Raw genomic sequence first — 18,696 nt, forward strand, 5'->3', positions numbered from 1 at the left:
AAGATGCTTAACGCTAGTCAAGTTATGTTCCATCATTTTCAGAGTTCTGGAGAATCTGTAAGAATATCAGTGTGTATGCACAAATACATTCCCGGGTGGATTAACACAACAAATGTTTTCTGTACCTGTAGTGGGTGAGACACACCTCAGAAACCAGGATGTACAGTGGATATAAAAAGTCTACACAGCCTTATCAGATTGCAGCTTTTTAAAATATATTGTTACTTCTTTAATGCAATATGCCAACAAACAGACTATTTTAAAAAACAAACAAAACTGCCACAGCTTGATTGCACAAGTCTGAACACCCCTCCCAACTAATACTTTGTGGAAGCACCTTGGGGTTTTATTATTCCATCAAGCCTTTGTGAAAACTCTCTTAACACATGTAGGCTTTGGAATTTCATCACACACCATCTTTCTTCTACTACTTGTCTGGGGCTGGATCACAGGGGCTGCAGACTAAACAAACATGCTCAGACCTCCCTCTCCCCAGACTCCTCTACTAGCTCTTCAAGGGGCATGCTGAGGTGTTACCGAGGCCAGCCAGGACATGTATTCCCTCCAGCAGGTCCTGGGTCTTCCCCAGGGCCTCTTCTCAGTGGGATCTGCCTGGAATACCTCCCCAGGGAGGCACCCAGGAGGCTCTAATGTGAGCTCCTCCCAAACGACTGAGCTCCGCACCCTATCTCTGAGAGTGCCAGGTCACCCTGTGGCATTTCAATCCCCTGCCTCAGGCCTGGCTCCAAGTGAGGGACCCCAGTAACCCTATCCCAGGCAGGGTCGCATGCCTTGCTCTATTTGCTGGTGTGTGGACTCATGCTGTTTGGGTGTTGTGTTTTTTTTTTTATTTTAAATGTTCCCAATTATTAAATATTAATTTGTATTGTTGTTTGTTGAAAGATCACAATAAAGAGGTAACAAGTCTGATATTTATGTTTTCATTTCTGTTATATTTTAACGTCAGGTTGTGTCTGTAGATCTGAGTTTGTGCATTATGGCCCTGGCCACTAGGGGTCGCTGAACTGACGCGGTTTGCGCATGAGCAGTTGGTCGAAATACAGCAAGCACCAACGAAGAAGAGACATTGGAAAAGGCGCGCTCCGTTTCTGTTTTGAACTTAACGACAAAACCAGGTACGAATTTTTACTTTATTTTACGGATAAACCGCAGATTAATCGCAAAAAACGTCGCGTTTGCTGTTCACACGTAGAGTCGGTGAGTTTGTGTTAACGTGTCGGTGTCTTTATCATAGTTTAGAGTTGGCGTTTAAACGGAGAACAAACGTAAACAAAACGCCGCTTCGGCTTGTTAGCTAGCTAGCTCCTTTATTTTATATTTAGCATATTTAACATTCAGTTTGAGCTCTACTGTCGTGAGAGAACCGTTAAAGTTACACTTAAGTTAAATTACTTAAATATTACAACGTACTCGCAGTCCCCTATTCAACACCTTAGCGTGCTTACGTAACAAACCACCTGTTTTCTTTCCGTGTGCTGTGAACAGATTATAGTGAAGGTAATGATAATTAACTTCAGGTGTTGCTCTATGTAATTAGGGTCACAATAAGCAAGTGCTGTTTTTAATGTATTATAGTTTTGACGTTAACATAAAACATTATTCTTTGTGTTTTGAATCAAGCTAATCGTCTTGTGTTTAAACGCCACTTTTTGTTTTACTGCTTTTCATTAAAGCTGAAGATACCAGGTTTTTATTTTAACTGTATGTGATGGAAATGTGAATTATTGGTATACTCGTTACCAATCAGCACAGTAAATATCATCCCCAAAAGTCAAATTATTTTTAAAATAGTACTTTTTATACTAGAAAGGTGCTGCTATGTTTGGGTAAAACTGTGAATATGTTACCAGATCTTTACTTATGGGCTATTATTGCACTGTGGTGTTTGCAATTTTGTGTTAATTTATCTGAATTATTTTCTGTATATTGTTAGTTTGTTTATAGTTGCTGTCCCCAGACTGTTTTAACTTTAATCTCTCCTGTTACTTGCTTTCCAGCTCCAAGACAATGATTCAGGGTGATAAATTTCAGGAATTTCAGGAGATGGGGAAGGAATTGGTGGCCTTCATCAACAGCAGCCAAACTGAGAAACTGAAATTAATCAAAGATGAATATCAGGCCCTTTTTGACAAGCAGGTTGAAACGAAAAGGATCGTCACACAGATAATAAAAGGCAAGTAATCCAATGTTTCGATAAGCTCCTGTTTTGTTGTAGCTGTCAGTGCCGTCCATTATTCAGTGTCACTGTGTTGAACAGTATGTCATATACAGTATACATGAGTTTGTGTGTTAGTTTTGTATAGTGTCTAGTTAGCAACACTTCCTCCTGTAAAAATCACATTTTGACTGGATTGTTTATGTTGTCATAGTTGTTAATGATAATGCTTGGTTATCACATGTTTAAGACCATTTTTCTTTGCTGATGTCTGTAGCATCAGAGAGAAGTTTGCTGAAATGATAATATGAATGAAAGATTTGATAAGTTATTCATTTGGCTGAGGAGCTTAATGAGTTCAGGTGTTTTAATAACTTCGCACTGTATCCAAACTATTAGGACCTATCGTTAATTTATGTCAGGTCACTGTCGTCAAGAACTGGTAATCCCATAGCAGCAACCAGCCTTGTCCTGTTTTCTAAAGAGAAGTGAGAGTTGGCCTAACTTCAGGCTTTTTGGTCCTACAGAAAAGGCTGAGACTGAGAAGTGTGTGGCCCAGAAGCTACTGGACATGGAGGAGGAGAACAGGCAAAGGGAGAGGGAGCTGCAGAGCCTGGAGGAGCAACTGAGACAGTACACAGCCAAGAGCCCCATAATGGACTCAGAGTTACAGTATCTTTTATTTGGAAAATGCAGAGAAATGAGCCACAAATTTGTGTGTCATTTATGAACCCACTCTACTGTGTTAGCATCCTTAACCCTCCTCCAGGTTCCTGATGGGTGAGCTAGAGAATCTGAGAAAAACTGAACAAGAGCTGGATATTCTTCAGAACGAGGTGGATGAAGACACCACAGAGGTCCTCCCTTCAGCTGTGTGAGTCTCAGACATTCAGTGTTAAAACCTTAATCGACACACATCTCTAAATAACTTCCATCAGAAGGATGTAATTAATATGAAGACATATCTTAGGTTATTGACACCTTATTTACATAAAACTGGATTAAAAAACATTTTCAAAAGTTAAAATTTAATGTTTTTTTTTTTTTTGTTTTTTTTTTTAAGATTTTTTTTTTTTTTTTTTTTTTTTTTTTAAAAGGTTTTTATATTTGAGACTTTGCTGCTTTTGTTTGTCCATAACTGCATGTATTTGGTTTTGGACTTTTGATCAAGCAAAGTGAGACATTTTTATTTGTAACTCTTCATTTAAACAGGGAGGCTCTTTGAGATTATGATCTGCTGCCAGGTCACCTTAAAAATGAACAAACAGAAAATAAAAATCAGTCTTTCGTTAAGAAAAACAATCAAGTGTGAACGCTTGTGAAATGAGATTTTCACTTTTCTGCAGCTCGTTACTTTTGTAGGGAACAGACAGCCTGTTAACTATCTTGAGACCAAACACTGTATGGGCTGTTTTTATATGTGAGAAGAGGCAGCCAGTTTTTGGAATAGAAATTTCTAAAGAAAACACAATGCAGTTCTCTTCTGCCGGTTAAGGAGGACCATCCCACTGTTTGATACAAGATTAAAAAGGTGAGTGAGGGGTTTATTTTAGGTGGAGGAAGAGGCTGCACATACACAGCACCAAAATTAAAAGCCCCAGTTTTACATTGTATGATGATCTTCTGATTCACAACAGAGGCAAGATTTGTTCAACATCTTGGTGAATAATCTTTTTTTTTTTTTTTTTACCATTTCCTGATATTTTCTCGACATAATTTATCATCAGATTATAATGAAAAGATAAATCTTCTATATTTTATTTTATAGATAAAATAGGTTTAGTGCTGAATGTTAGTCAGAGCCTTACAGCTTATGCTGTCAAATCAGAAAAACCTGCACAACATTAGAACATATGGTTAGTAAAGCCTCCTCTTCTCTCAGGAAATAATTTGACCAGAAAACCTCTGACACACACTTTCCAGTGCCATCAGTATTTTTCAAACTTTCTTCTACAGGTATGTGGCTCGTCTGTACCACCTAATAACCAAGATCAAATGGGAATATGACACACCGCCCAACATCTTAAAAGGAGGTACAGTTTGGTTTTTCCTGTTAATTTTGTGGATTCAGAAAATTTTGGTTGGTTTGGTCGGTGAACGTGTCTGATTTCAGTTTTTTCTTACAGTGCACTATGGTCCAGACCTGGCAACTCCCATCAACATAGACACCTCTCAACAATCTCGGACTGACATAAGCAACAAGCTGTGGGGCTTTGTCAGCACTCAGTGGTAGATGAGGGATGGTGGCAGAGTCACAAATGTTATATTTCTGTTAATATGTTTGCTGTTATGTTCTAAACATTTCTGTTGTTTGTTAAATACAGTCTCTTCAGCCTTCTGTCATCCAGTGTTTTTAATTTGTGGTGTCAGCAGCATGTCTGCCTCTAGATGTCAATGCAGAGCCGTTTAATGCTGAAGACTTTCACATCAACCAAAAAGCAAATGGAGGACCTTTATAAAATCATCCTGAAACAAAGCCTAAATAATAAGTTGAAACAGTGAAAATCAAGAAAGCACACAAACATCAAAATTAAAAAAAACAAACAAAAAAAAACAGATTAAATGACTGTATAGATCTGAGAAAACCGACTGGGTTTAGGTTTCTTTTTTGAAAACTTGAAATGTGTTGTGACTTATGGCAGTTTGACCTCTTAAGACCTGGATCTTCTTCTGGTGACCTGATGAACATGTCTGCGTCTTAATGAGGACTCAAACCATTTAGAGCGTTGCACACCAGGAGTTAAAGTTAATTCTGTTGTGCTGGGAGCAGATCAAGAGATTCAAGACCTGGCATGATCTGTTTGCTGCTTTCTGAAAGAGGTTATTGTGTTTGTAGACCAACAGAAAGAGAGAGAGTGTGTGTGTGTGTCAAGCATCTTCTGTAAATGTTTACATGGTTTCCTCGCAACTACATTAGCTACTTTGAGACACTGCAGTGCCTTTATATCATTTTTAAACAGAAGCTGGTTGAGATGCGGTTGAAAGCTTTGAAAGTTTGGAGGTAGATTAGTCAGACCGTCTTTACAGCCAGTGGGTTTCTGTTTGAAGCGTCAGAACGACACAGTCACGTACCAACATTGTTCTCATTGATCTTTAGCACAATCACACATATGTGGGCATTTTTCCAGTGTTTTTAATATTACGTTTTCAGGCTGCCTTGGTGTCTACACATATTGCTATGTATAAAAATTACTTCAACCATTTATCTATACAGGTAAATAACTAGTCAATTGTTAATCCTTTATTTTTAGCTATTTAATTTTTGTCTGCATAACCTTTAGCCAACTGTCATTAGTTTTTCCATTGTGATTTTCATCCGGACATTATAACTTTACTAACTTTGGATTTTCAGCAGATTATCTGCTACTTTTAGCTGAGACGTAATTGTTAATAAAGCCTCCACTCTTCTCTATTAATTAATTCCACCAGAAAACTGTATTGAAACACTTCCATTCGGAATAAAATCTGTGGTTTGCATGCTGCTTTCAGGTGCTATCAGTATTTTCAGATGTTTTTTTTTTTAAACTTCCCTCCACAGGTATGTGGCTCGGCTGTACCACCTAATAACCAAGATCAAGTGGGAAAATGACACACCGCCCAACATCTTAAAAAAAAAAAAAGGCGGAAGTTTGGTAAGTTTGGTTTTGGCTGTTAATTTTGTGGATTCTTGCTGTTTGGGATTTTAGGTAGTCAACAGTTTTACCTGTAGTCAACTAGTTCAGCTGTTTTACTGTACAAAATAAATTTAAAAAGTAATGTCAAATTATCAGTGCAAGGCCAATATGATGAAATACATATGTATTTCTGTTCCTGTGACACTAATAGTACCTACGTATCGTTTCTGCATGGCATGGAATTATGATTTACCCGTATGCCGTCTCTGCTGCAAACTGAAACTTGTTCCTTTGAAAAGGAGCCTGCGCGTTCCTGCAGCATGGCCGGTGGTTAAGAGTGGGCAGGGTGATATACATCCCACGCTCACACATTCTAACCTGTAAGAACCACGCACCAATATGTGGTTTCCTTACGGTAAACAAAGCATTAAATGCAGTTTTGTTTCTGAAACATTTTCTCTACGTCAGCATATATAAAGTGGTTTTAACAAGTGGTTTGAATGGAGGTGGGGTTTGTAAGTTAAGCATTTTGTGCAGGAAAATAGAGGTTTTATTAATTTAGATGGTTCATGGTGATGTAGCTTAGCTTGGTGTCGGGTTCTGTGATATCATCTTTAGTCAGTACATGACCCTTAACTACAGCCTCATTTACCACTGTGTTGAACTTACACCCACCCAGATGTTTATTGCAGGCTCATTTGTTTCTGGTAACTCAGTGTGTGTGTGTGTATGTATGTATGTATATTTCATTTTTAATACTAAAACAAAAATCCCCCAGTAGCTCTTAATACCATTATAAAGCTTGAAGACTAAGCAAAATACACCCGTCCATGTAAACATCATTCACATATGTTTATTCAGTGCACATATAAAACTGACATAATTTATAATTCATAAGTCTTTTACAATACAAAAGTTTAAAAAAATGCTATTGATATTTACATAGTTTGGGAAAAAAATCTAAATATATATCTATTCTTTTCACACATGTATGTACAATATCACAAATATGCCACTGTTTACCACATTGAAAGTCCCCTGTACTTCAAAGCACAGACTGTGCTGTCTGGGTTTTGACAGATTTCTATCATGTGGAGCAAGATTACATCTGTGCTCTTTCACAAGAAAAAGACGAACATCATTTCATGTTATGAAAGTGACGTTTATCCCAACAAAAGAGCCCGAAGACTCTAATTTTTTCCACAGTCAAGAAGGCATCAATAAGCCTCCGGTGTCAGCTTTTATTGCTTTTAGTCATTCATCATGCGTTGCTACACATGTTGAAGGGACCTCCAAAGTTGCAAACCACTCAGCACAACCCTCCATATGACGTCTTGAGTGCGTCTCTAGGCCACTCAGCTTCTGATGTTGACGGAGGGGACCTCTACCCACTGTGGTTGCTGACCAAAACTCACATGGCAGAAATTACATGGGTTTGGCCACAGATTTTTGGGTGTGGATGCTCAGTGTTTGTAACGACATATCATTATATGCTACACAGGGGCAGGAGATAAGGCTAAATCTCTTACTTGAGCTTTGTCTGTCAAATGTACATACAGGAAAGCCAGCACACAGAAAACACTGGAGGAATCTCCTCTCACACATACTGGCCTTGTTTTCTTTAAAAGACAAATATAATGCTTTTTTTTTTTTTTTTTTTTAATATGAAACCTCAGCTGCTCGTTTTTTTTAATGATCTCATTATTGTAAATATGAAATGTCTTTCTCCCAGTTTTGACATTATCTCTGCATTGAGGATTGTTAATACTAAAATTGTGGCAGAGTGCAACACAAACCTTCAGCTCTTCTGACATGTTCACTCAGCTGTTCAGCTGAAAGAGAAGTGTCCAAATGTTCGTCTAAATGCTTGCTCTCAGGGCAAAAACAGCCACCGTATCAAGTCCTACACATCCTGGGGTAAATGGCTTTGATAGTAGAAGGTGTAAAGTTACCGGAGGATACTGTGGTCTCAAGTCCCTCGAGTCTGTGGGAGGCTCCATCGGTCTTACTGGTGCTCCACTCCAGGAAGTGCATCCCGATCCGTTTCACTTGCCCGTCTTTTGTTAGGAGGCATTGTCGGCAGAGCAGCCTGAGGATAGCCCTCCTCATGTCCTTGCTGGTCAGGGTGTAGATGATGGGGTTCAGGAGGGAGTTGAAAATAGCGATGCCCAGGAAATAATCTGGCTTATGGAGCACCTTACACTTGTTAACTGGGCAGCAGAAGTCCAGCAGCAGGAGGATGAAGAGGGGCAGCCAACATATTATGAAGACTCCCAGGACGATGGTGACGGTCTTCAGCAGGGCCATGTACTTCTGGGCCTTGCGGTACAGGCCTTTCCGTTGAGGAACCGAAGCGAGGCGCTGGGTGTTGGACTTGACAATGCGGAAGATACGGACATACAGCACCACGATGGACAGGAGGATGGCGCTGAATACGGTGATGCAGAAAAGGATGTAGCTCTTGGCGAAGAGTGGCAGGACAGTGGAGCACTGTTCTAACCGTCCCATACAGTTCCAGCCCAGGATGGGCAGGACGCCCAAGAACACCGACAGCAGCCAGCTCGCCCCAATCAGAGCAAACATCCGGCCCTGTTTATCTCCTTGGTACGGCTTCATCCTCACCATCGTGACATGGCGTTCGATGGCGATGGCCAGTAGACTGATGATGGAGGCAGCCAGCATGATAAACACACCCCCCTCCCTGAGGAACCACAGAACCGGGGTCATGCTTAATGTGTTGCGACCTGACGTCACAATGTTTACCATGTAGGTGAAACCTGCGAGCATGTCTGACAGAGTCAGGTTGCCCAGTAAATAGTACATGGGCATGTGGAACTTCTTGTTCTTCCAGATGGCCAGAAGCACCACAGCGTTCTCCATCACAATCAGCACGCAGACAAGCAGGAACACTATGGCCTCTGGTTTGAGTCCTTCCCTGTACTTGTCCCCGTTCAGTTTGCCGGTGTAGTTGTAGTGCTCTATGATGACGGCATTGCTGTGATACAGGTGAAACAGCTGGTTTCCTGGAGTAGAGGCCATGGGGATCACAGATGGGGCTACGGCAGCATAGGCAGCATGTAAAGACTCTGTGGACATTTTGATATTTCCCAGAGGTGGATGCTTTTTAATTTTTGTCTCTTCTGTTACTGAGATTAGATCCACAGATAAGCTGTCATATAATCCTGTACTCATGCATTTTCTTCTTTATCTGGTACTGAAGAGACAACAGTTGTACGCAATGGGGAAAAGTGCCTTTTGATGCTATCAAGTAGGATTTCCTGTGGTTTGACAATTTTCCTCCAAAATCAAGCGTTCAGTGCCCAGGCTGCACACTAGGAGGCGACGAGAGCCAGTCTGTAGAAAACAACAAGAAAGTTAAGGCTCATGACCAGAAAGAAACATCATTAAATGCCCGGAAATGGAGCATTAAATAAAAGTAGAAACCCTCTCCAATTATCAGAATGCACAGAGATAATTAACATAATCGTGATCATATCAGTATGAGTAATGAAATGAGAGGTGGTCTCTAATAGAGGAAATGCCCACTCAAAGTAATAATGTTGCTACAGGGAAAAGTCTAAATCCAAGTTTTAATTTGCTTCTCCTTTATCTGACCTCAGCATTTCAACCCATATTTTAGAGACCTCAGCGTCCAACAAATGAACAAATGTGGAGTCATTCGAAATGGTGAAATCAAAAGTAATGACGCTTTAGTGACAAACATATGACTGTATCATCACCTCTGGCTTAATCAGGGGTGACGCACAATTAATTATGAATGTATCATTAACATTAATTATTAATGTTGTTTTGCCCCTTCTGTTTTATAGTAACTCATTATTACTCATTATTATGATCCTCAGTTTGGAGTTACTCAGGAACTACTCATCTAAGACTCATTAATTATCAGGTTCCAGTTCTACACTGTAGAAATACTCCATTCCAAGTAAAATCCTACTATTTAGTGAAAGTATTATTTAAAAAATGTACTTATTGTAGTAACGTGAAGTACTGGTAGATGCTCACACAGTAAAAGACAATATCTAAATGATAATATCTCATTAATTAAATGAGGAGCTGGTGAAGGTGCAGCTGCTTTGAGCTACAGATGAATCTGAGGATTTGTGAGAGAAAAGATAAAATAGTGAAGCCTAAATTGGAGCTGCCCTCCCTGAGACACAGCAGATCTGAAATTTGTGACAAGAAGCAGATATTTGTTCTGCACTTGAAAAGCTTATCCTGTGCTTTTATTTATTTTTCTTTAATGTAAAGTTAAAATTAGAATCAGCTATAAGCTGTCAGGTAAATGCGACGCAGTAAAAAGTACAGTAATTACTTCTGAAACGTACTCAGGTATAAGTACAACATGGTAATACTCCAGTAATGTTCAAGTTTAAATTGTGCATGAATAAAGATTTAAATAAGTTAATTTGGCAAAGTGTCTCCAAATGTCCAAACCGGGAAATCTAATTCCACATGTGTCACTTGACGAAAAGTGAAATAAACCTGCCTCACGTTCGTTTTCCCATGTCCTGGAGAAACTGCGCGACTTAAAATGCAGACTTCGGTTCAAGTCAAGTCTTTATATGAGCAGCACAGACTCACCTCAGCGCCGTGTCCTCACACTGTCGGAGCAACGTGTTAAGAACGTGAAGAAAGCCGTTCCCACGCACCTGTACGTCCGTGATAATGTCCAGAGAAAGGTGCGCAGCGGCCGGAGCGGAGGCTGCAGCTGCGGCTCAGGGCGCACACAGCGACATGTGAGCGGGATGTGGGAGTAGGGCAGGACTCAGCACGTTAGAGGGCTGGTCTTTACTGTCTGTGCCCCGCAACGAGCTTCTCCTCTCTCTCTCTCCAAACTCTGACCCCTACAGGGGCTTTCTTTGCTGACTTGGCCCCAGGACGAGCTGGAGCTGGTTTAGACGTTTCCATTTTATCAGCGCAGCAGAAAGTGAGATTTTCATCAATTTGCCCTCAGGTGCACGCTCAGCTGCAGCTCTGTGCCAAGTTAGGCCATGTCGGTTTGCTTTGAGGAGTAACTGTGGCAGTAAGGTATTGCATGTTGCTCTTCAGGTTTGTCAGATTTTCCCTTTCACACACATTTAATAAAAGAGAAACAGCACAGTCATAAGAAACTCGGCCAAAGTTAATCTGTCACTGGGAAAATGTGTGCCAGTGGTGTGGCCAGGCTTGTTGTGCTGGCTCTAAACCCCAGATTTCAGAAAACAATTTGCACAAGTGGATGAGTGTGATTATCTTTTAGTTCATACATAAAAACAAGACACTTAATAAATATCTGGTGCACCAACAGTTCACTTAACTCAGGCAACTTTTAAGGAGGTATATCTCATTTGCATTTCTATGCCAGTGTGGTTTCTTTTAAACTCTCAGCAGCCTGAGTCAAGATGTTTTGATGTTACATTCAGGAGATTTGAGATTTGAGCACAGATAAACTTTCCCTGTCTGCACTGATACGGCTTGACTTCCTTTTAAGTAGCTTTGTGCCTGTGACGTGCTAAAGAAATTAAGAGTGCCAATGCTTTTTTTCCTGGCTGGGATTAAATGAGCAGATTGACCCTTTATATATCTCATTACTGCGTCTCCCAGCTTTCACTGTCACAGCAGCAAACACAGCTGGAGAGATCCAGTGTTATCACCACACCCATTATCCTTTTACCTGCCAGCTTCAGATAACAGCTTGTTGGTGCTGTTCTTTTCCTTCCAACTTTAGTATAAAATTTCAACTGATTAGCAAGAAAATGCAAAGTATTGCGTGTTCCCACCCACCACTGTTGTGTAAGTCGAGTGAATCATGATAAACAGCCACTAATTCCCCAGTCGGCGCCATTAAACTACTGCAGAAGGACAGGATGCCCCCATGTTGATGTGTTTAAAAAGTCAAACCTCAGCCATGATGGAAATCTGGTACTTCCTTTTGTTTTGTGCATTAATTTAAAAAACATGCCCCTCACAGATCCACTTAGTTTCGCTTTTATCGATGCGATATGATTTTCCACATCAGTTAAGAGTAAAAACTTTTGTGCTATTTCAACTTTTTAAAGGACTTTCCAGCATTTCAACTCTGTTTTTTTTTTAATGTGCAAATTAAGAATATGGATGTGACATTGAAGCTCGTTTTCTGTTTCCAATTATTGTAAACTGAATATCTTCGGGTTTGGGGCTGAGAGTCAGCCACAAAGTGCCTCTGCAGACGTCACCCTGGGTTTCAGGAACGAGAGATGGTTGATTTTTGCATGACATTGCATTTTTTTGACAACATGTAGGTCAATGTATTTAGTGAAAATAATCTGAATGTGGTTTAATAGAAGAATTTGTAGAGAACTTGTTCATGCAGCTGAAGCTCAGGCTGTTTTTCTATTCAACAAATAAGTGACACCACCTCCTCTTTATTCAGTTTGATCATTTTACAGTTTCACTAAACAGCAGTCAGTGAGGATCCTCCAGAAGCACCGCTGGGACGTGGCGGGGAAATTACGTGAGACGAAGGACTGACCCTGGTCTTCTCTAAACAGGAAGCTGCCTCATTGTGCCTAGAAAGGACAGGGATATCCTTGAGAAAAACACAGATGAGGTCACTTGTCAGAAATTGACTAGAGCTTTAGGGAGTGTGACTACAGTGACGTGCGACCCACACATAGTCTGCACCTTAGTCATTTCCACAGATGCTGTTGGTGGAAGGTTTTACACAAAGTGTTTAACAGCAGATGATGAAGCCAACTGCGTTTTATTGAGGCTGATTGTTGCCTCGTGGCCTCAGCCTTCACGGCCTGCAGATTTTACCCTTGTTTCTGTCTTAGCTTCAACATGCAGCTCTTCACTGCAGTTCAGCTCAGCTTTATTTATTTATCCTTGTAGCAGCAGCTTCCTCCACACGCTCCTTGGCCTCCCCTACCTGCTGCACTTGTTTAATTTAAAGGTTAAGTCTGACCACCTGTAACAGCAAAATGCTCGTATGCCTTAAGATATCATATATAACAATCACAGGAAGCACCTGTCTTTATTATGAATGACCTACTTTTACTTTTTATACTTTAAGTACATTCTGCCAACAGGATTACCACTCATATGGCAATATTTTTACACTGTACTTCCCCCTTTACTGAGCACCAAGCTAAAAAAAACTCTGTTTAAAGTCTCTGTGTTATGATTCTGGATATAGACTACCACCTAAGAATGAGTCACAGTTTGACTGATAGCAGCAGTAAAGGGCAGAAACTAAGTTCATTGATTTCCTTCTGATTTGTTGGTCAAACCTTCATCATGTCAAGTCAGTATTTTATTCGTGTGACCTCTGAGGGTCTATAGTCTGTGCAGCATGTGGTGTGAGTGTACAGAATAAATCCACAGTACTTTTACAATGTGGACATGCTGAATGACAGGAGTTGTGTTGTTGTTCCTGCTCTCGCTCGCCTCCTTCTGTCTTTTCTCTGCTCCTTAGAGCACAGTGATAACCAGGTTTAAGTGCCCCCCCCCCCCCATGGGGACACAGTGACAGGCTCTCAGTGTGCTACCTCTGATTAGTTAGCACACAAAGGCTTGACAGCAGGACTCTCTGCCCTGGCTGTTTTTCCCACAGTTGGGATCTGATCCATCGCCGCTTCTCCCCCTCAGGCCGACTACCAGCACAGAGTGACTGGTCCGCACCCACCCAGCTGCTTCACAGCCCTGGGGAGGAGCTGTGTGTCTAAGGGGGGGGGTCTGTATTCAGTCTGTCCGGCGATCCTGGCTCTGGGGGATTTTTTCCTGTGACGTTAGTGCGCCTGTAGAAAGGAAGTCAGTCCTGTGTTGTCATGATAGGCTGCTTGAGATTTACTGCTGTTTGTGTGCAGCACAGCCTGGTCTGCCTCACTGGTCTGGCTGCTGTTCATCAGTGATTGATGAGATGTTTAAGTAAATAATCCTGAAGGAGCTGGAGCGACTCTGCAGCTTTAACACGGCGCTTGAATGTGTTGAGTTCACCCACTGTAAACACCTCTTCAAACCTGTTGCATTTCTCTGCTCTGAAGTGCTGTCTGTGGCCCATATGATGCAAAATCACACCTCAGAATGCAATTCTCACCTCTTGTTAACAGATACAAAACACACAGCCTCCTTGTACACTGTTATTTCACAAGGACAATGGAAAGCATTCACACCTTTAAAGTTCAAACAGTAAGTTGCCGATGCCTTTTGGTCTTGTGAATGTGTGTGTTTGTGTGTGTGTGGGGGGGTGCTGTTGGCAAAATAGTTTGCCAGCTTCTTTGTAGTGTAAAGGAAATTCTTGAACAAGGCTTCACATGAATAAAAAAAATGACAGACACGAGCCTTCACACCTCTCTCGTTTCTGTTTGGTAGAAATGTGGCTGAAGCCAGTAGCTAGTGAGTTTCAGTTATTTTGTTTGCAGGTTCAGTCTTTGTATGAAAAGAAGTTGGAAGTGGAAAAATCTTGAAATATTTGGCGAAGGGTGGAAAAGTAGGCAGATCAAACTTTTTCTTTTTTGTTGATTTTCTTAATGTTTGGTTAAACTTTGTGTTGCTTTTGGATGGATCTTGTTTCATGCACCACAGGTTGGTTCGTTTCTTGTTAAGAGGATATACATACTTTTATTTTTTCACTGTTTATTTTGTTCAGCTAAAAACAAAGGAACTGATCTTCCTGTCAGAGGTGGCCATCGTGTTTTCTAGTGCGGCGTTTGGAACGTGTTTCTGTATTCACCCCTCTGACTGAAGTACGTCTGAGAGTTAGGGGAAACCGAGAACTGGTCTGGAAACAGCTGCCTGCCTCTGTCCAAAAATAGTGAAATCTTCACACTGGCACCTCCGAGGCTCACACGTTCCACCTCCTTTATTAAAACAAAAACCAAACTGTAATTATGAGCCAGATTCTCTAGGACCACACCTTCCTGGTTTTGTATGGCTGTGAGGTAAACTGTGCTCAGAGACTGGACATTCTTTGCACAGAGCTGCTTCTAAAAAAATGTGGAGAAACAGAGGAATGTATGTATAAACTTTAACATACTGGAGCGCCTGCCAGAGATTTATGGGAATCCTAGAAATAGCTCACCTTTGTCAGAGTCCAGCTCTCATGTGCAGCTGTGCAGAGCAGTGACCTCACTTTGAGCTCCTAATGAGGGGAAATGGGAAGAGCATATGTAAATGTTGGAAATGTGGCCCTTCCATTGCTCCTGTGCCATCCAGTGTGTTTCTGTCAGGCGGGCGACTCTACCTGACTCTCCCCTCCAGGCTCCAGCTGCTCCGTCTGCACGTTTGTTGTTCCTTCTTTTCTTCTCCAGCACCACTTAATGCCTCACACCCAAAACATTTGAATTCAGATCAGATTGCATCTGCAGCCTTAAAAGTTCGTTCAGCTCTTTCTGCTGCTTCTCATGCAACAGTCATGCAAATCTTTAAAAACTCGAGCCTCGGACTGTGACATTCACAAACTGTGTCTTTTCTGTAGTGGCTCTGTGGAATGTGGAAGTTCTTTCACTGGGTCTGACCGGGTCTTGTACTGTTTTGCAGGGACATTGTACTTTGTGTTTGTGCCAAAGCCCGATAGACTTGACAGAGAGCCTCTACACAGTTAACTGCACTCGTTTATTTACCACATTTAGAGTTGATTTTAAAAACAATCTATTTCCAAATAGTACAAATCAGGAGGCGGAAAGACTTTGTTGGTTGAACTTGCTAAACCCAGCAGGGATTTTCTGGTACAAGTAAACACAGGAAGAGGCTGCCATTCGGGACCATTTTGATTAGACGTGAACCCGGTGGTACACGAATGTCAGTTGTGTCTATAGGCAAACGCAAACATCCTCATTTCCTGTGTAAACCTTCAGCAGCCATGCAGTTTCCATACTGCAGATAAGTGATTGTTTCTGCTTATTCATGACTTTTAGCTCAGTTCTAGCTGCACGATGGCATCACTGAAACTGAACACCCCCACCCACCACCACCACCGCGAGTTACACAGAGCTGTGTTTTAGGTCGACCAGCAGGATTTCTTGGTGTGCTAAGACAAGATATCAGTTTTTATTTATAATGAAAAGAAGAGATGGCTCAGTCAGCATTGTTGGAACCAAGTGTTCGTCCTTGTTAATCAAAAAGCTGCAGATTCATGAGTTTCATTTTATTACTTTGGTCACATGTTGATGTGGCTTTGTATCTTGTTTCGTTTCCCTCACGAGAGTTTTTCTTTAAAAATTATGCTTATACTTGTTTTCTGAGACCTAGATGAGGCGATTGATATCATGGTCATGTCTGTGTGGTAAAGCTGCAGCCAGTTAGCTTAGCTTAGCATACAGAATGGAAATAGAGAGAAACCACTGCCGACCTCTGTCCAAAGATAAATGTCTCGCCTCTGATTTCTCACTGGTTAATGTGCTAAATCTTATTCAGTCTGTGAAGTGTAAAAGCAAGAATCCAGTTTTACGGGGTTATGTGCTGCACTGTTTCTCCTGTAAACCATAGAGGCTTTGTTTCACTTCATGTCTGAGTCTATTTATCTGATATTTTCTTCTCTCTGTCTTCACATTCCCACATTTTAACATTTAACCTCCCACTTTTTACCCTGTTTCTCGTTCTGTGATAAGACCCCAGAAGGGTCAGCTTCGATAAGGAGCCATTCTTCTTCCCTAACAGCGTTTCTCAGAGTGGAAGCTTTCTGACTCAGTTTTGGGGATTTCCACATTTTAATCTGCTTCAGAGAATCAAATAATCTCTGTGGGTTTCAAAAATAAACTGAGTAAATTCAGAAGTCTATCATGGTTAAACTGAAAACTTTCTTTTATTCCTAAACAGCTGACATTGGAGGTGTTTTCATAATGGCAGTGTCCTCCACCAAGACCTTCTCTGGCTCTCCACAGTGGGCACTTAAGTCCTACTACGTTTCTTTTTCCATGTTAGCTGTTAGGGGGTGAAACTGGACTGGGCAGGTCTATGAAAGCTGGTTTTGTTCGTGCAGCAGCGGTTTGGGATGAGTTCATCTTGGAGGACAGAATGGAAGAAAGAGCGAACGAGCGTTCCCACACCAGGGAAAGGGAAAGGGGGCGAGGGAGTGGGATGTGTGACAGAGTGGAGGGGGTGAGTCAGAATTAGTAACCAGCTTCTGTGAGATTCATTCAAACTTTTTCAATTACTTAGACACCAGCAGCCCACAGCGCTCTGTGTCGAGGGTCAGATTCTTTGGAAGAGCTCCTTTCTTTCCCACTAATAGGGATCGGGGCAGTCTGCATGGGGTGGGGGAATAAAGTCATTAGCTGTTTCTGTTGTGTGATGATGATGTTCGGGAAAATACATCATCACTTTCGGGAACTGTCTTTTGGTTTTTGTTAGATGCCTCCTGAAAGACAGTGGAAGCAGAAAGCAGTTCTGTTCTGTTGTTCTGTTCTAAATGTGAATTTAAATGAAAGAAATGTCCATTTCTACCCATCGGTCTACAGTCATAATCGCAGTGTAAACATGTTTTTAGACGTTTTTGCAAATTTATTAAAAATCAAAACCTGGAACCTGTCATTAGCAAAAGTCCTTAGATCTTCCCAGAGGCACCAAACTGGACTCAGCTAATTCCTCTTTGCTTTCAGTCCCCTGAGATGTGTCTCGAACCAGATATCCACCTGGGACACACTGATCTGACTGGACAGACACATGCCTGTGTATGTAAGGTCCCACAGTTCGCACTGCTGGTCTGGACAAAAACCAGGACCTGAAGTCCAGGAACTCTCTGTAGTCTCTGTGATCAGAGTGTGCTGAGACTCAGATCAGGACCAGGGGATAAAACCAGGTCTAAAGCTCTAAGTGTTTCCAGGAGCTCAGTGGTCTCAGTCTGGAAGAAGTCTGGAACCAGCAGGACTCTTCCTGGAGTCAGGCCTCGGTCAGGGGTGAGACCAAGAACCCAGCGGTCCCTGTGACAGATCTTCAGAAGTCCTCTGCAGAGATGGAGAAGCTGCAGCAGCTCCATCAGTCAGACTGAGACTGTGAGGAAAAGGCAGGAGGAAACGGATTCTCTTCTCTGATCAGCCACAAACCCAACTTTAGGACAAACATCTCACTGTCCCTGAGGGTCCAGCCACAGTCCAGACCTAAAGCCAAGAGAACATCTGTGTAGACACCTGAAGATGGAGGCTCTGACTCTTCCATCCAACCTGATGGAGCCTGAGAGGATCTGCAGTTAAAGGGGGACAAACTCCTGGAGAGACTGAAGCTGGATCTGCTGCCGGAGACGCTGCTGCAGAAGAGTTAAGGCTCTGAATCTTTTTTTTTTAATGAGAGATTTCAGTTTTTATTTTCTTAAACAAATTTGAAAAAATGTCTTAAAACATGTTTTTAGCAAATCAAAAGCACATTTGCTGCTTTTAATTTGCTGCATTTGTCAGGATGCAGTGATGAGTTATTTCCACAGAGTGTTAATCAGTGAATAAAAGCCTGTGGCGACACACAGGTGGGGCAGATTAGTAACACAATAGCCAATATAATACGTATTCAGGAAATGTCACAGATATTAGCCAGCCAGAAGGATTATAAATGGAGTCTATCGCTGCCATACTTAATGAAGTATCAGTGGCTTTAGGGTACTTATCATGGTTGTTAAAAATACCCTATTACCACACTCCATTGTCTGCATTCAATAGCTGTACCTTCCAGCACACACACATTTTTCTACTCACTATGTAAATGTATCACCTCCAATGAAAATAAGGCTGTAAATTTCACAGGCAAGAGACTGACTTCCTCCCAGGAAAGCTTTGAATGAAAACTAGAGAAGCACAAGGAGGCTGATAAGATGAAGGCTCAGCCATGATGTGGCTGTTTGTGGTGTAGGCTGAGATTCCTCAGAGCTCTGATGAGAGATACTGCAGGCTGCCTGACTAATGCTGCAGTGATAACTTGTTACTATGTGTTAGGATT

At 41.5% G+C, this 18,696-nt stretch overlaps 2 protein-coding genes across 4 annotated transcripts; one reads left to right on the forward strand and one right to left on the reverse strand.

Annotated features, from left to right (window-relative positions):
* The first annotated feature begins 1,058 nt into the window (after positions 1-1,058).
* On the forward strand, positions 1,059-4,519 carry spc24 (SPC24 component of NDC80 kinetochore complex). 3 transcript variants are annotated; one of them, XM_026324623.1, is made up of 6 exons: positions 1,059-1,136; positions 2,019-2,194; positions 2,704-2,848; positions 2,946-3,050; positions 4,133-4,209; positions 4,303-4,519. In XM_026324623.1, exons 2-6 carry the CDS (start codon positions 2,029-2,031, stop codon positions 4,407-4,409), a joined length of 600 nt encoding a protein of 199 aa, XP_026180408.1. In that variant the 5' UTR covers positions 1,059-1,136; positions 2,019-2,028; the 3' UTR covers positions 4,410-4,519. The 3 variants fall into 3 exon arrangements, with proteins under 3 accessions (XP_026180408.1, XP_026180410.1, XP_026180409.1); XM_026324625.1 differs by having other exon boundaries at positions 1,071-1,135; positions 2,015-2,194; XM_026324624.1 differs by having other exon boundaries at positions 1,083-1,218.
* Positions 4,520-7,410: 2,891 nt separating this feature from the next.
* On the reverse strand, positions 7,411-10,648 carry s1pr5a (sphingosine-1-phosphate receptor 5a). The gene is made up of 2 exons (XM_026324622.2): positions 10,396-10,648; positions 7,411-9,144 (listed from the first exon to the last, which is right to left on the reverse strand). Exon 2 carries the CDS (start codon positions 8,980-8,982, stop codon positions 7,687-7,689), a length of 1,296 nt encoding a protein of 431 aa, XP_026180407.1. The 5' UTR covers positions 8,983-9,144; positions 10,396-10,648; the 3' UTR covers positions 7,411-7,686.
* Between the last annotated feature and the right edge of the window lie 8,048 nt (positions 10,649-18,696).

The sequence above is a fragment of the Mastacembelus armatus genome, chromosome 8 (assembly GCF_900324485.2).
Source record: "Mastacembelus armatus chromosome 8, fMasArm1.2, whole genome shotgun sequence".
Taxonomy (NCBI): domain Eukaryota; kingdom Metazoa; phylum Chordata; class Actinopteri; order Synbranchiformes; family Mastacembelidae; genus Mastacembelus; species Mastacembelus armatus.

What these genes read in the sequence shown, in the direction of transcription:
- spc24 (XM_026324623.1), top strand. Translation starts at nt 2,029, where the DNA reads ATGATTCAGGGTGATAAATTTCAGGAATTTCAGGAGATGGGGAAGGAA. An exon ending in GAGGTCCTCCCTTCAGCTGT is followed by an intron (nt 3,051 to 4,132) that starts GTGAGTCTCAGA and finishes TTTCTTCTACAG; the next exon opens with GTATGTGGCTCGTCTGTACC. An exon ending in GCCCAACATCTTAAAAGGAG is followed by an intron (nt 4,210 to 4,302) that starts GTACAGTTTGGT and finishes TTTTTCTTACAG; the next exon opens with TGCACTATGGTCCAGACCTG.
- s1pr5a (XM_026324622.2), bottom strand. Translation starts at nt 8,982, where the DNA reads ATGAGTACAGGATTATATGACAGCTTATCTGTGGATCTAATCTCAGTA.